Genomic DNA, 15,051 nt, shown 5'->3' on the forward strand with positions numbered 1-15,051 from the left:
TTTTTCATTGCATAATTTGAAAGAGCCGTGGCAAATTTTGAGCTTCTTGTTGCTTAATTGTGTGTGTATCAAATGCTGCAATGCTCTTGTGCTTTGATTTTTACATGAATGCCGGTGCCAGAGAGTTTGTTTCCAAAACGACACCCACCAGTTGTCAAAAAAAGCAATACCTACTCCTACAACTGAACTTTGAGAAGATAGCACAATAAATGATAGAATATGATTTAAGTTGCATGCTGCTTTCTTATAAAATATGTATAACAGTAATCTCTATATCATTTTTTCCCTCAAAAATATAACTTAACCATAACTGACAAATGATAAAGTGACTCTGGTTTCAGCCAATAGTCCGACCAGAGTTAACAGCTATGGAAGTTATGGGGTTGCCTGGAGGTTAGTTGAGAACACATTGATCCTCTTGCACTATAGCGATGAACTCCACAGTAGCATGTAGGCTGCATGGCGTCTACGCAGATTTAGCAACGGGGATGCCTTAAGATGCTGTCTATCTTCTAGTGCATGAAACAAAACAGTGACAGTTAAATGCAGAAAGCATTTTATTGCCCATCTTACTGACAAAGAGGGGGAACACAGTCAGAAGAAATGGAAGATGAGAGGAGAATGGAGAGGAAAAAAGCGAGGGGACAACTGTAGTGGGATACAAATGTGTGGTAAAGAATGAAGAGTGGAGGAGGAAGAAAAAAGAGAGGAAGAGGAGGAAAAAGAGGAGGAGGAGGAGGTGTTTAGCATGCAGGCTGTACTGCATGACACAAGGGCAGGTGATGGAATGTGAATGTTAAAACACGGAGAGAAAGCAGAAGGAGACTGAGAGAAGGAGTGAGAAGAGGCAGAGCGATGAAGTGAGAGAAAACAGGAGGGATGAGGAGAATGTGGAGGATGTGATGAATGTAGGAGAAGATAAAGCGCTGATGATCCAGCCATCTTCTCAGAGGAGAGGACATGAGGGGAGTGGGAAGCTCCAAACTGCTAACATAGTGTAAACAATGACATGAACTGAGCGCCACTCAAAACTGAACTTTGAGGAGCGCAATAAGAGTTTTAAAGGGTGTCAGACAGCTGCATGACACGCATGTGTGCGTGAGAAGAGAAAAATGAAAGTGTAAGTATTTTATATCCTTAAATTACTATCGTCCTGTACCTCAGTGAACCTGTTTCAATTCAAGTATGAAACACAAAAACTTTTAAAGGCAAACACAAAGATGATGATGATGATGATGATATTGACAAAGATGGATGGATGGACTGACATAAACTCAGATTGGCTACAATGAGGTGTGTTGAGAATTAAAATACTCCGCTAAAATTCAATGGTTACATCTCTTTCCAGAAACAATGTCCCTGTTAGTCCACAGACTTCACTGTGAGCGATTTCTATTGGAACTACTTTCCACTGAAGAAATAGTCCCTATCAAAATTGTTCAACATTCATATCTGGGGATTCTGTGACCCTAAGACTACTACTAGGATTAAGTGAGAACATAATGTTTGTGTGTTTGTTTTTTTGTAATTCGGATGATTGCACCTTTAAAACATGCTGAGATATGGTACAAACATCAACTCTACACATGTTATCATAGGTATTGATTGGTGAACAACACACTGTACCGACGCCTACAGGGTATTACACATATACACACTTCTGCAGCTCCAGGAGCGGCAACAGGTGCTGCCTATAGCGCCTCATGTGCTTCAGGGGATTGATGCACAGATGCGAACACTCTTCGAGTCACAGTGTGTAACCAAACGGCTTATGCACACACACACACACACACACACATTTGCGCATCATTTTATACCACAAAAGGCTGCATTTATTTTCTACTTCAGTGTGTCCCCTTTAACTATGCAGCTGCCCCTCTTTCTGCAGACACTGACAGCGAAACAGAAACATAATGTAACGGCCCATTACGAGAGATCTCACTTTCCCTTGGCACCCCCACTTCCACCCTGCCTCTCTATAGAAGTTGTCCTTGTTTCCAGAGTTTTTCATTAATCCAACAGAGTAGAGCTTGAGGGCGAGTAGATCTTATTTAAGGTAGAGAGAGGTCATCAACGAGAAATTTCCCTGTTGCTCTATCTACTGGGAACGCCTTAGATGACCTGAGTTGTGCCTGTGAACACACACACACTCTCTCTCTTTCTCTCTCTCTCTCACACTCACACAAGCACAGACAAAGAAAAGAAACTGAGTCCGTCTGTGCATTGATTGTATTTGCCCAAGGAAGTGAGAGCGCACCAGAGAGTGTTGATAAGCATCTCCAGTTCTCGTCCAACACGAATGTTCTCCACTGTGCCATTACCATTAGAGCTGTAAGAGACTTGGTATTGGGCCGCGAGGCTGAAAGTGAAATATGACTCTATCTGTCTGTGCCATTACTGCTAAATAGGCAGCCAGACAACAGACCTGCACCTACGACCACTTTCATCTCATTTGCACCTGCAAATATTCTTACATTAACACACAAGCACACACTGTATGCAGCATTGTGCTTTGAAGCACAAGTTACAATTTATTCCATTGTGGATCAATTGAGTCATTGAGTCAGTTGCATAACAGTTACTTAGTCACCAGTATGCCAGAGCCCAGTGGAGAGCTGAAGCTGAGTGGGAGACCGCTGAATGATGTGCTGCCGACACTGTAGGAGGGCAGAGTGGGCGCCTGAGAATCCTCCAGTGTATTGTAAATAGTTAATGCAGGAATTTTGGCTGATGCCTTGAAATTGCACCATGCCTGTGCCATATTGTTAACCTCCTGCTGTGCAATTAATCACAATGAACTGCGGGAGACAGTCGTTAATGAACGGCAGGCTTGGTGAGGGGAAATGGACCACTGTGTTCAGGGTTAGGGGACATGCAAATGAGCAGTGCTGCGCACCAGTCGGATATTTCACTCATGGGTGCCTGCTGTTGAGGATGTGTAAGGTAGCGGTCACCGTGCTGCCATAGAGACAGGAAGCCACTTACTGTCACAAGAGCCTTGTGCAGCTTTGTAGCTTCTGACAGTTGCCTGCTTCTAACATTACACGGTTCCCAAACCTGGAACCCAGAACAGGATGTACAGAACATCAGACCACAGATCTCCGTTTGAGAATATTTGAGAAGAAATGCTGCTGTTACACATGCCCTCATTCAGAATTACATAACTGTCTATAATGTAGGTGGGGAGTAAACAGTGGGACAGCGAGACCTACAAAAAATAGCACCATTATTCATTCTCTCATTGTTCTAGCGCAATAGTATAGGGAATTTAAACTTTAATTCATTTTGGTGAGCTCAGGACCCCAAGGTAGTTCCATTTGCGAACCACTGCAGATTAACCCACTATTATGATCCGGAAAGTTTGATGAAGGGGGGGAACTTCAGCATTGTGGGCCTAAAATGTATGTATTTTGTATTTTTTTTTACCAAACAGACCATTTTTTAGAGGGGAAATAGGAATATGTCACTTTATATCCCTCAATATGTGTTGTTTTTGTGAGTAGCACATCAAGGCCATCAGAAGATCACTACTCAACCACACATGTCAGAAAGCCTACAGTACCGTAACTATACATCCAACATCTGGTTTATTAGGCGTTATAAGACGGATAGATACATTTTTACGCATTCACCTAGGTCATTATTATGTTACACTGGTGTGGTTTCCATGGCAGGGAAGTTCATATACCCTGTGAGGCAGCTGCAGCTGAAATGAATACAGAAAGGAGGGAAAGGGAACTCAGTGTGTCAGCCTGTGGGATAATAATCACACTTACCCCATTGTTGTGGTTGAAATGAAAGGCGACACCTGACCACTGATCCTTTTCGCTGGCAATAAAAATGAATCTCTCGGATTGGCTGCTGCGTATGAAGGTCTTCTCTCTACACGACAGCCTCCCCTTTATCACCGTCGGTGCGTCTGCAGGAATTTGATGACAACTGCTCCATTCCCACTCCGCTGTCACCGCATGAATTCACACATACATGTCGCTCTGCACATGGCACTGAAATCAGATCTTCTTCTCCTCCTCCTTTGGCGTTGCGCGTTTGGTGGTGGTGGTGGTGATGATGGAGCAGCAGCAGCAGCAGCAGCAGCAGCAGCAGTGGCGCTGTTGGAGATCCAGCGCAGAGTCCAATGGAGATCCGACAGGCGCCGTGCTTTTTGTCGTGTAAATTACAGATCCTCGCTGGAAGGGTGGAGAAGCCCTGCTGCCTGAACTGGGAAAGACAACCCTCATTTAGCCAGTAGATAACGCACAGCATCACACTGTCCACCCGCGTCTCTCTCTCTCTCTCTCTCTCTCTCTCTCTCTCTCTCTCTCTCCCCCTCTCTCTCTCATTACCATAGGCTCACAGGCTACACCCCCACTCTCTCGCCCAGACTACAGCTATTTCACAGCTATTCCACACCAGTGCATATCTATAACTAAGCTGATTTCTGATGGGACTCTCGGACTTGAAAGCTGCAGCTTCTTTTGTGCTTCTGCAACATCAATTGGTGGCTTTTTTTTTTTTTTTTTTTACTGATCACACACATGACAAAATTCCTGCCATCCTTATCAGTGCTGCTTTGTGGAGTCGTTTGCATAAATTAAAATATACTGCAGTTTCTGTGCTGTAGCTATTGCACACCCCCCTCCTCCAAGCCGCTCCACATCTGGCTGATGCATCCGCTTCCCTCCTACAGATCACTGTCAGTATTGAACTGCCTACGTCACGACATCGTCCTCCGCAGTGACGTCACTCGGTGCTCAAGGGACTGATGCCATTTGATCCTGTGTTGTTTTATAATAAGTTTATTGGAAAGTAGCCTGCTCACCAAGAGCTAAAAAAAAATTCTAAGGAAGTAATATATAATTTCCCAGTTTAACACCCATTTTTCTGAACCTACAGCACCCTGAGGTGAAGCTTCTGTTATTATGATCAGTGAACAACTCACTGTTTTCCTCATTATAACGGAATTTAATAATAGACAACCCATTAAATAACATAGATAATGTTCTATGTTATTTGGGCTATTGTCCATCAATAAATCAATTGTCTTTTAGAGAATGTTTGACGACGTCCAAAGACAAAGTTTAACCTGTAACTTGTTTTAAAAAGAATTAATTTGTCATCCTTATGAATATTTGTAATTATTCTTATTCTTCATATTCGGCTCTTATACAGTTTCATGATTACATCATTAGTCTGTGTGAATTGTTTTAGATACGTAGATAGACAGCTACACACATACATACTTTATTTATCCCTAAAAGGTAAGGAAATAGCTAACTCTTTAAACGTCTCATCACTTATTTTAAAAATGTTTGTATGCCAGTGCTCAACCCGTCATATCTTGATAATCCAAAGCTGGAACCAAGAGAGTCTGAAGATACAGACATGTATTCGAGGATCTCAAGTGTCTGGAGTCGCTCCATAAAGAAGGAGTCGCTCAAGGTTTTGTGTCTGTATTGCTTAATGACAGTAATGGTTGTCAGTCCGATTGTTTTTCCATCACTCTTATCTAATCCCTCAAATACCATAATGGATTTACTCACAAGAAAGCATTTATTCAGGGCCCTGGAAGCAGAGTGTACACTTGAATGGAGCATACAGAATGATTATTACTCAGAGAATCCTCACACTTTATACACAGACACAAACAAACAACCCATTGTAAAACGAGGCAATGATTCCACTCAATCTCCCACCCTTGAGACAGCCTGAACACACACACTGATCTCCTACAAGGACACATCTTATCTTTAGGGCTGGAGCCTGATGAAGTATACCAGAAAACACATAGTTATGAGCGTCATGAATGACCCTGTCCTAACAGAGACTAAGCGTCTCAGTACAAAACTACAGCATTTCAGTAAATTTCCATCACAGTCAGTAATTTTTCTCCCACACTGGGGAAACTCATCCTGAAACAGAATACATTAATATTACGTTTATAGCATTGGAGAGAATTTGTGAGTTTGAACAATTCAGTCCTAGAACAGAACAGCAGATACAGACTGCAGTGAAGATGTCATCCTGAGATAAATACTGGTGCTGCTCCACACACAATGGATAATGGGCAATGTGACAGCAGCCATGATGATTTTACTAGGATGCAGGCTTATCTGATTTACAGCTGTAAGCCCGCCATTTATTCAAATTAAAGACATTTGCATATGCACTATCATCAGAATCACAATAATCTTTATTGACAAAGGTTGTTTACACATACAAGTAATTTGAATCCGGTATAGTGGCTCCAAATGCACTCATACAAAGTAACAACAAGAATCTTCAGAAATATACACAAACAATGACAATATAGAGGTGAAACTGTTTCAATTTTTTTTTTAAAAATGACATGTAACTTTATATACGTGTAGCAGGAAGTGAAATGTATTGCAAATTTTGTATTTTAAACTAAAATAAATATATAAAATTTTAATTTTAATTTTGAATTTGAATAAGCTTTATTTTGAACATTAAATATTATATAAAATAAAAAATAATATATATATGTACACACATACATATATACATATATACATACACAAATACACACATACACACACACACACACACACACACACACACACACACACACACACACACACACACATATATATGTATCACATGTCTGAAAAGGAGAAGAAAGAAGCAACATTTTAGTCTGACCCCCAATCAATCAACTTAAAGATTCACATAGTCCAACTATCTGCTCCAGTGTCCATCATACACAACTAAACCTCTATGTTCATCCTCTTCATACATAATCAAACATTATCAAATCAATAATGTGATAAAAAAGAAAAAAAAGAAAGCCAATAACAACAGTGTCACCATTAGAGAGGGTTACATTCCCCTTCCTCATTTCTGTACCTCGCAAAAATTGTTTTTTTTGTACATCTTTTTAAACTGTGTGATATTTTTACTCTGTTTGATTTCTTCATCCAGACCATTCCTCAAAGTCACCCCACAAACTGAAATACACATATTTTTAAGATTGGTGTGAACACAACCTTGTTTTAAATTAAATTTTCCTCTTAAGTTTCACCCCTTCTCTCTGTCTAAGAACATTTTTTGTATGATGCCAGGAAGTAAATTATTTCTTGCTTTGAACATTGTTTGTGCAGTCTCAAATTCCACCAGATCCCTGAACTTCAAAGCTTGTTAGTGTGTTCATGATATCCTACATTGTTTACTATGCTTATGGCTCTCTTTTATAGCATGCATAATGATTGTAAGGTGCTTTTGTAGGTGTTGCCCCAAACCTCCACACAGTAATTCAGATATGGTAATACAAGTGAACAATAGAGAGTGTACAATGCTTTACGATCCAGAATGTGCCTTGCTTTCCCAGAACTGCAATGCTTGTTGCCAACTTGGCTCGCACATATCTTATATGAGGTTTCCAGCAGATTTTGTGGTCTAATATCACACCCAGAAATTTATTTTCATATACTCTCTCTATATTAACATTATCTATCATCACTTGTATGTGTCTGTTTATTTTATGATTCCCAAACAACATAAGTTTAGTTTTGTTCAAATTTAATGATAATTTGTTTGTGTCAAACCACGGTTTTAATTTACTCATTGCGGGCATAACCACCTCCAAAAGCTGCTGCAAATTCTCCCCAGAACAGAAAATACTGCTGTCGTCCGCAAATAAAACAAATTTCAATATCCTTGATTCCTTACATATGTAATTTATATATACAAAATAAACAATTTAGGGCCTAATACTGACCCCTGTGGGACTCCACAAGTAATATCCAACATGTTGATTTGTAGTCACCTATCTGTACCAATTGTTATATTTTTCCTATATAGCTTTTCAACTGATTCAGCACAACCCCTCTGATACCATACCTTTCCATTTTATCAAGTAATACATCATGACCGTTGGTATTAAATGCTTTTCTAAACTCTAAATACTCCCACTGCATACTTCTTATTATCTATACAACTGGTTATTTCTTCTATTAACGCCATTGATGTAGATCTGTTTGTTCTGAATCCATACTGACTGTCCATCGAGAAATTATGCTTCTCAATGAAATTGTCCAATCTTCCATTAAAAAATATTTCCAATATCCAATAATTTGTAGTTACAGTGGGTATTATAGTGACAGGGTTATTGCACAGTGCCTGAGTTAACTGTTTATGAGTGTGATGGCGAGGAGGAAGAAACTGTTCCTTATCTGAAACATTATTAAGAGCCTGCAGAGACAGTCGCTAATTTGGTGTAAGTGTGTGGATCAGTCTCTATAACTGCCATCTAGTGGCTTCATCGAGTCAAGTCTTATTGTTTTGCTGTGTTTTACCAGATTTCACTGCACAGTGTAACCTTCTGTTTTCGGGTGGATTGTCCCTTTAACGAGCGCAGGGCTATGTCCCCTTTAAATTGAATTCTATTACGTCATAAATCAATGCGGAAGTATGTACGCAGGGAACAGGAAATTAGCATTTTAAGTTTTGTTTACATGTGACACACATGCAGTTTGGTAAGTGTTACAGATGACTCCAGTCTCTGAGTAAACATGTTTAACGTTCAGTGACACAATTATATAGATATACTCTTCACACGACTGTTCAGAGCAACAGATTTAATTACGTAACAGCATCGTTACCGATGTTTGAATTAGCTTCCTAGTGAGCTGCTGAACGAGAGCTAACCTGGCTAGCTGGCTGCGCTGCCCCATAAGTTTCAGTTTCCTTAGTAACTGTTCAGTCGTGATATCAGTAGTGGTGAGTGCGACAGCTCTTCGTACATTGTTCACTCAGACGACTGTTTTTGTCACTTCTTCTGTTTTTTCTGTCATTGTCATCAGCGGAGTTGATGCTGAAGCTCCGTGAAGAACCGCAGCATGTTCCCCCGCAGCGCTGCACCGAGGGGCAGGTCAGTCTACAGTCATGGTCCGTACCCGCCGCCCGCTGTGCCCCGATATTACGATTACAACCATCAAAGAGCTGCTGGTGTCAACAGGTGAGCCTGACGAAGGAGCTACCGGTGTTGGGAGACATCAGCAGCATCAGTTAAATAGCAACAGTTTCGCAAAAGTCACTCCTCTGCCTTTGTCCTGTACAGTAATGTTTGCATATGTGTTTGGTAGTTTCCATGTTCCTGTACCGGAGAGGTTGCCTCCATATGAGTGGAAGCCCACACCATCCACCTCCCGGGTCCCTCCTCCTCACGCACCAACAATGATCAATGGACGCAAGTATGTATTTTACCCCATTTATTCACTTCTGAATCAACTGTCCCATTCCTCTATGTCTTAAAGTTTCCCTCCGCTCAATAATGTGTTTTTCCTCTTGCTCCTTCAGTTGAATGTTTGAGCCTCAATGTACAGAATGATGTACTGTATGTGCAGAGTTTGACACTAGAAGGATGTTTTCACTTTCATCTGCAGAAAGTGGAAAGTTTCTCTGTGCTCATTGAAAAATCTGATTTTAAGGAGTGGGCCTACTAGCATGATTGGTGACATCACAAATAGTTTGGAATCAAATCCTGGTTCAGTAATCAGAGCATTTTATAAACATCTTAAAACATTTCTGGGAGGGGATTTTTAAACATCTCCTGCATGTGTTTCCTTTATCATGATGTTTTTCCAGGAGGAGTAATGATGAATACAGCCACCATGTTGTGAAGCGTCAGCGCCTTGACTCCTCTTCCCGCCCACTGATAAGCTCCCCTCCAATTCAGATCCCTCCTCCCCTCCATCTCCATGACCAAGAGATCGCAGGGTCCTCGAGATCATCCTTCACTGGAAATGATCGCTCTTATCACAGCCCACACTCCCATCTGCACCCTCAGGTGTCTGCGATCCCAGAAGGCTCCAACAGCCTGCAGGTCTATGCTAAAGACAAGGTATAGTGAGACGGCCTTAGCGTGTAGCTGATATAAGTCTGACTGTTTGTGTGCATGTATGCTTGGTTTAATCAGTGTCACATGTGTTTGTGCCCTCAGCTGAGTGGTCAGATGGTGGAGCTGTACGAGGCGTGCCAGCAGCAAACTCCCGATTTGGTTCGGAAGGAGACGTGCCGAACACGGCTGCAGCAAGACATACAGGGTGTCTACGCAGGTGTGTATGAAGTGTACAATCATGTTCTGCTCTGACTTTTTGTCGTGATCCTTATTCACCAGCTGTGTTTCTCACACAGTGGCACGACTTTACTTGACTGGATCCTCTATGAGCGGTTTAGGCTGCCGGAGCAGTGATGCTGATCTGTGTCTGGTCCTCAAGGGAAATGTGAGTATCTTTGACTTTGCCCTTTGCCTGTCGTCCATAGCTGTGTATGCGTAAAATGCACATTCACAGATACTCACTTCCTCTTTACCACCTGCATGTTTTTCTGTTTTCTGTTTCAGAAAAGACATGATCCTATTCATGTACTCTCTGTGCTCCAAAGATTGTTCAAATCGCTGCGTGAGTAATGAAGAACTTTGCTTTTGCAAATTTGAAATTATTATTATCATTAAGAATAATTTATGGTCTACTATTAACATAAAATTATTTTTGAACATGGTACTTATTCACTAATAACTAATTACTGACTGTTTACTTAGTGATGAATGAAATAATACTCTCTGGTTAGTCTCTGTTGTCTTGGGTGAAAGTACTTAAATTTTGGGCTCACAAAGCAAGTTGTTCACACACAGAGTTCAGTATCCATGATGCTTAAAGCTCTTTGTCAAAACATTTGTCTTAAACAGTCACATACACTCCCATAGTTATCTCTGTCTGGAGCCAGTCTGCATCATAGTCATAGTCTTCTAATCTTCTCGACTGGTTCATCAGGTGTCTCTTTCAGTGTGACAAAGGTTATAATTGCCTCTTAAAATTGAACAGTTGACCTCACAACGATTCAGTGTTTCAGTTCACTTTCAGTAAATTTCCACCGCACTTAGCTTTGCTTATTAAACTAAATTAAAAGCACTGGGATCAGTTGTGGGCTCTTGCAGTAACTTTTCTTCCCTAGAATTTATGTTCTCCGTAGATTTCACTAGGTGGAGCTATTTACCCAGTGGAAAAAGAGTTTCAGGTTCAAAAGAAAGGAAACTAAAACTACTGTAAACCTCACAATGTTTGTTTTGTTTCATAGCATATGTAGAAAGGACTCAGCTGATCAGAGCCAAAGTGCCAATCCTCAGGTTCAGAGAGAAAGGCAGGTAGGAGCAAAATTGAAACTGAAAACTGTTGAAGCTTGTTTTTACAACATCATTGGAGTCAGATTTTATTGATAATGTGATTCTGGTACCACTCATCCCTTCTTTAGTGATCTGGAGTTTGATCTGAATGTCAACAACACGGTGGGCATCAGAAACACATTCCTTCTGAGGAGTTATGCCTATGGTAATTGATTTAATTGATTTTTACTTAAAAAAAATCTGCTGTCTATTCCTAAGTCAAGTGTTCCTAAAGTTTCGTGTTATGACCTGCTGTGTTTGCATGCTCTCTCTCAGCTGATCTCAGGATAAAACCCATCATCCTTGTTGTCAAGAAATGGGCACGTCACAATCAAATCAATGATGCCAGCAAAGGAACGTTGAGCAGCTACACACTGGTGCTGATGGTGCTGCACTACCTCCAGAGTCAGTACACCATCACACGCACAGACAAAATCTTTCTTCTTTTTCATTTGTGCGTTTGACTCATTTTTGAATCTTATCTTGTGTGTTGTTGCCTTCACAGCTCGTAATGAACCAGTCCTTCCATCTCTACAGAGGGACTACCCAGTAAGTGTAACTTTCTCATCCGGGGCGGTTACAATAAATGCATCTGAAAACTTTTTTTGTGAATAGTTTACAATTTAAGAAGTCAAGTTGTATGTTTAACTACAACTTTACTACTTTTTAACTAAAATGTCAGATATAAAGTCATTTCTTCTCTCTTTTTGTAAATAGACTTTTCTGCATCACTTGAACTTGAACCTCATCCATCACAAACAAAGAATCTATTTTACAAAAAAAAAAAGTTCTGTGGGCAAAACTCTCTCATATTTCTAAGTAGCAGTCCCACTCAGTTTTGAGTCTTTTAATCATATATATGCCTTGATTTTCAGGAGTGTTTTAATCCCCTTTTGGACATCAATGCGGTTCCAGAGGGACCTAAACACATCCCCCCCTACATCTCAAGAAACCAGTCCTCTCTGGGAGAGCTGCTTCTGGGCTTTCTCAAATACTATGCCACAGACTTCAGGTATCTGTCAATTGCAACACATTAGTGAGTCTAGTGTTTCAGATGTTTTCATGGTTTCTTTTCCTTGCTCATTTTCTTGCTCCCATTCCTCTTCCCGCTCCTCTTGCCAACTTTTCTCCTCTCCTTCCTCTGTCCTGCATCCTCTTCTCTGGTTTCATGTTGCTGGGTGAAGGGCAGTAGCAGGTGCGACCTTTGGCCTTACACAACACTAACATGACATACTAGGATGCCCGTGTTTGCAGGATGTGTGTTAGCGTGACATGCCACAGTTGTTAGGTGGACAAGGTTGATTTTACTCGTTTTATGTCGTAATTAAGAAACATTTTAGTATCAAATACTTAAACAGGTATGAAGTTTTCATCATGGTGGTTTCCTACTTTCTTAACAGACATTTGTTTCAACTCAACTTGCAAAGATTGAAATCTGTTGTAGTGAGCTTTTTTTTGCAATGGCAACATTTGCTGTTGTGAAAAGGAAAATATGTTGATTTTCAAGTCTCAGATGTTGGTTCCACGAGCATTTTAATGCTTCGATAAGAATGAGTTTGAAAAACTACTTGCCACAATATCACAGGACAATCATGCAACTTGTGCTACATGTTCACATTATCTTTCTCAAGCAAGTATGAAGTGTCTGCTTTTATTTTGCACTGAATTTAACTGAAACCAGTGGTTACCTAAAAGGTAAGAAACCAGTCAGAAATCATATGGTCTGATTAGTTGGAAAAAAATATGAGCAAATTGTTGTCAATTTGCTGAAATGTGTAAAATCACAGAAGAGACTGTGGCCTTTGTGTTAATTTTCAGCCTAATAAACACTAAATCATTTCCTTGCTGTTGTTTTTTTTTCTGTTCTGGTGTCACACAGGTGGGATAAGCAGGTGATCTCTGTCCGAGAGGCCCGAACTTTGCCCAAGAACAATTCTAAAGAGTGGAGAAACAAGTACATTTGTGTGGAAGGTAAACATTTCAGCAGATACAACAGGACACCACCATAAACAATTAATCAACAATAATAACTGTTGCATCAGTGTAAGAAATGTCTGCAGTAATGCTACATATCCTGTGAGTGAGAGTGATTCCTTGTGTTTCAGAGCCATTCGAAAGAAATAACGTCGCCAGGGCAGTCCACGAGAAGGTCAAGTTTGATGCCATCAAAGCTCAGTTTGTTGAGGTACACGACAGTCCTGATAACTGTGCTCCTTTCATGTGCTTTCCCTTCTTCTCCAAGCTGCTGCGGGCCAGCGATGAGTTATTCATTATCCTCCTGCTTCTCATCTCCTTCTGTCTGTGCAGTCATGGCGGATACTACAGAAGAGGAAGGACCTGAACTCGATCCTCCCCGTCAGAGCTATCATTAATAAGGAGTCATCCAGGAGATAAGGGGATTCCTCTAATTAGACAAGCTGACGGGAGTCTTCTACCTCACGACAGGCCTTTCCCCAGAAATGATGTAAGATCTTTGCTGACACAGGAGCCCCGCTTCCTCCAAGCCTAACAGCCAGACAGACTCTGGCCGCCCTCGGTATCGGTCACATACAGTACTGTATGTCCTGTGGCAGTACCTGTTGAAAATACTGCACTCACTGTCAAATGCTTTTGCTGCCTTTGCCAAATTTATGTAACTGATAAAATTGCAGTAAGTGAAAGTAGAGGAAAAATACAATATTTGTGGAGTGATGCCAGAGGGCTCTGAAATCAAACTCCTGTCACTCAAACTGGATGTAAGAGACGCTGCACTGGAGCAGGATAATGGTCAGTGTTGTTAGAGATGGTTATTGTTGCGACACAGACCTCTTTTGCACATAACATCCTCGGACAAGTATGAGAAGACGCAAAATGATAACCTGCTTAGCGTTAACGTTTAACAGATCACCTCCTATGATCTCAGTTTTAGTTACATCCTCATCGCTACAGCCATACTGCACTGTCATTTTTGAAGATGCCAATTTGTTTCATATGTTTGTATATATAAATAATGTCTTGACCAATTTGTAACATCAAAGTCGTTTTTTAATTTTTCTAGGTCAATAGTGAAGCTATTGTGGGTTTAAACTCAATAGACACTTTCTTTCTACAGCTGCATTAAAGGCCCTTCTCTTTTTTTCATCATCATCATCTTTAAGTTCTCAGGTCCTCTGAAAACTGAGCTTGTTTTTAAGTGATATTTAAGTTAGTGGCCCAATTCAAGTGACTCTGAGGTGATCACTGGAGGCCAGTCTCTGGATGTTCCTCACCTTTATTATTACTCCTGATGTGTTGTATTATTTTTCCTGTGTGGTATCGTGACTTGTTTTCTTTTTTCTTTCTTTTCCTTGTTGATTTATATTTTTCCTTGGCTCTTTTTGTACATTTTGTACATTTACTGTAAATTTAAAAAAAATTAAATCTCTAAAGATGTATGTTTGTTTTCACTTCATATTTTTTGAGCTCTATGTGAAGCCCACTGGATTCTTGGCAATGCTAATAGAAGTGCCAAAATTATATTAAATTGCACACTGGCTATGTTTGCACCTGTCATACATGTGCAGATGTATTTGGCAAAGTGAGATTTGTGGGCAATGTGTAATGGACCATTCTGGGATGTGGGATGTAATTAGGACTCACTAACTACCATATTGGGCAACACTTTACACTTTTAAGTCCCCTTATTTAGCATTTATAAGTAGTGTACAAACTATTAATGTGTTATAACTGACTATAATGTAGTTGTTAGCAGATTTAAGTGTTTATTAATGTTTTCATCTGCAACTTTAACTCCTCCTTTGGGCATATGTAGGTGGAGACTGGTGTATAAACAGATAATGAATGACAATATAATAAAATAGTTACAATAATATAGAATATGTCTTCATAGGAGA

The 15,051-nt window shown here is 40.4% G+C and overlaps 1 protein-coding gene across 1 annotated transcript; it reads left to right on the forward strand.

The window, feature by feature from the left end:
- Positions 1–8,401: 8,401 nt before the first annotated feature.
- On the forward strand, positions 8,402–14,592 carry tent2 (terminal nucleotidyltransferase 2). Its single transcript, XM_067608645.1, has 15 exons — positions 8,402–8,492; positions 8,820–8,974; positions 9,102–9,209; positions 9,604–9,859; positions 9,959–10,073; positions 10,153–10,241; positions 10,361–10,418; positions 11,095–11,161; positions 11,269–11,345; positions 11,456–11,584; positions 11,685–11,728; positions 12,055–12,191; positions 13,059–13,150; positions 13,285–13,364; positions 13,487–14,592. Exons 2-15 carry the CDS (start codon positions 8,856–8,858, stop codon positions 13,571–13,573), a joined length of 1,458 nt encoding a protein of 485 aa, XP_067464746.1. The 5' UTR covers positions 8,402–8,492; positions 8,820–8,855; the 3' UTR covers positions 13,574–14,592.
- The last annotated feature ends 459 nt before the right edge of the window (positions 14,593–15,051 follow it).

The sequence above is a fragment of the Thunnus thynnus genome, chromosome 2 (genome assembly GCF_963924715.1).
Source record: "Thunnus thynnus chromosome 2, fThuThy2.1, whole genome shotgun sequence".
In the NCBI taxonomy this organism is placed as follows: domain Eukaryota; kingdom Metazoa; phylum Chordata; class Actinopteri; order Scombriformes; family Scombridae; genus Thunnus; species Thunnus thynnus.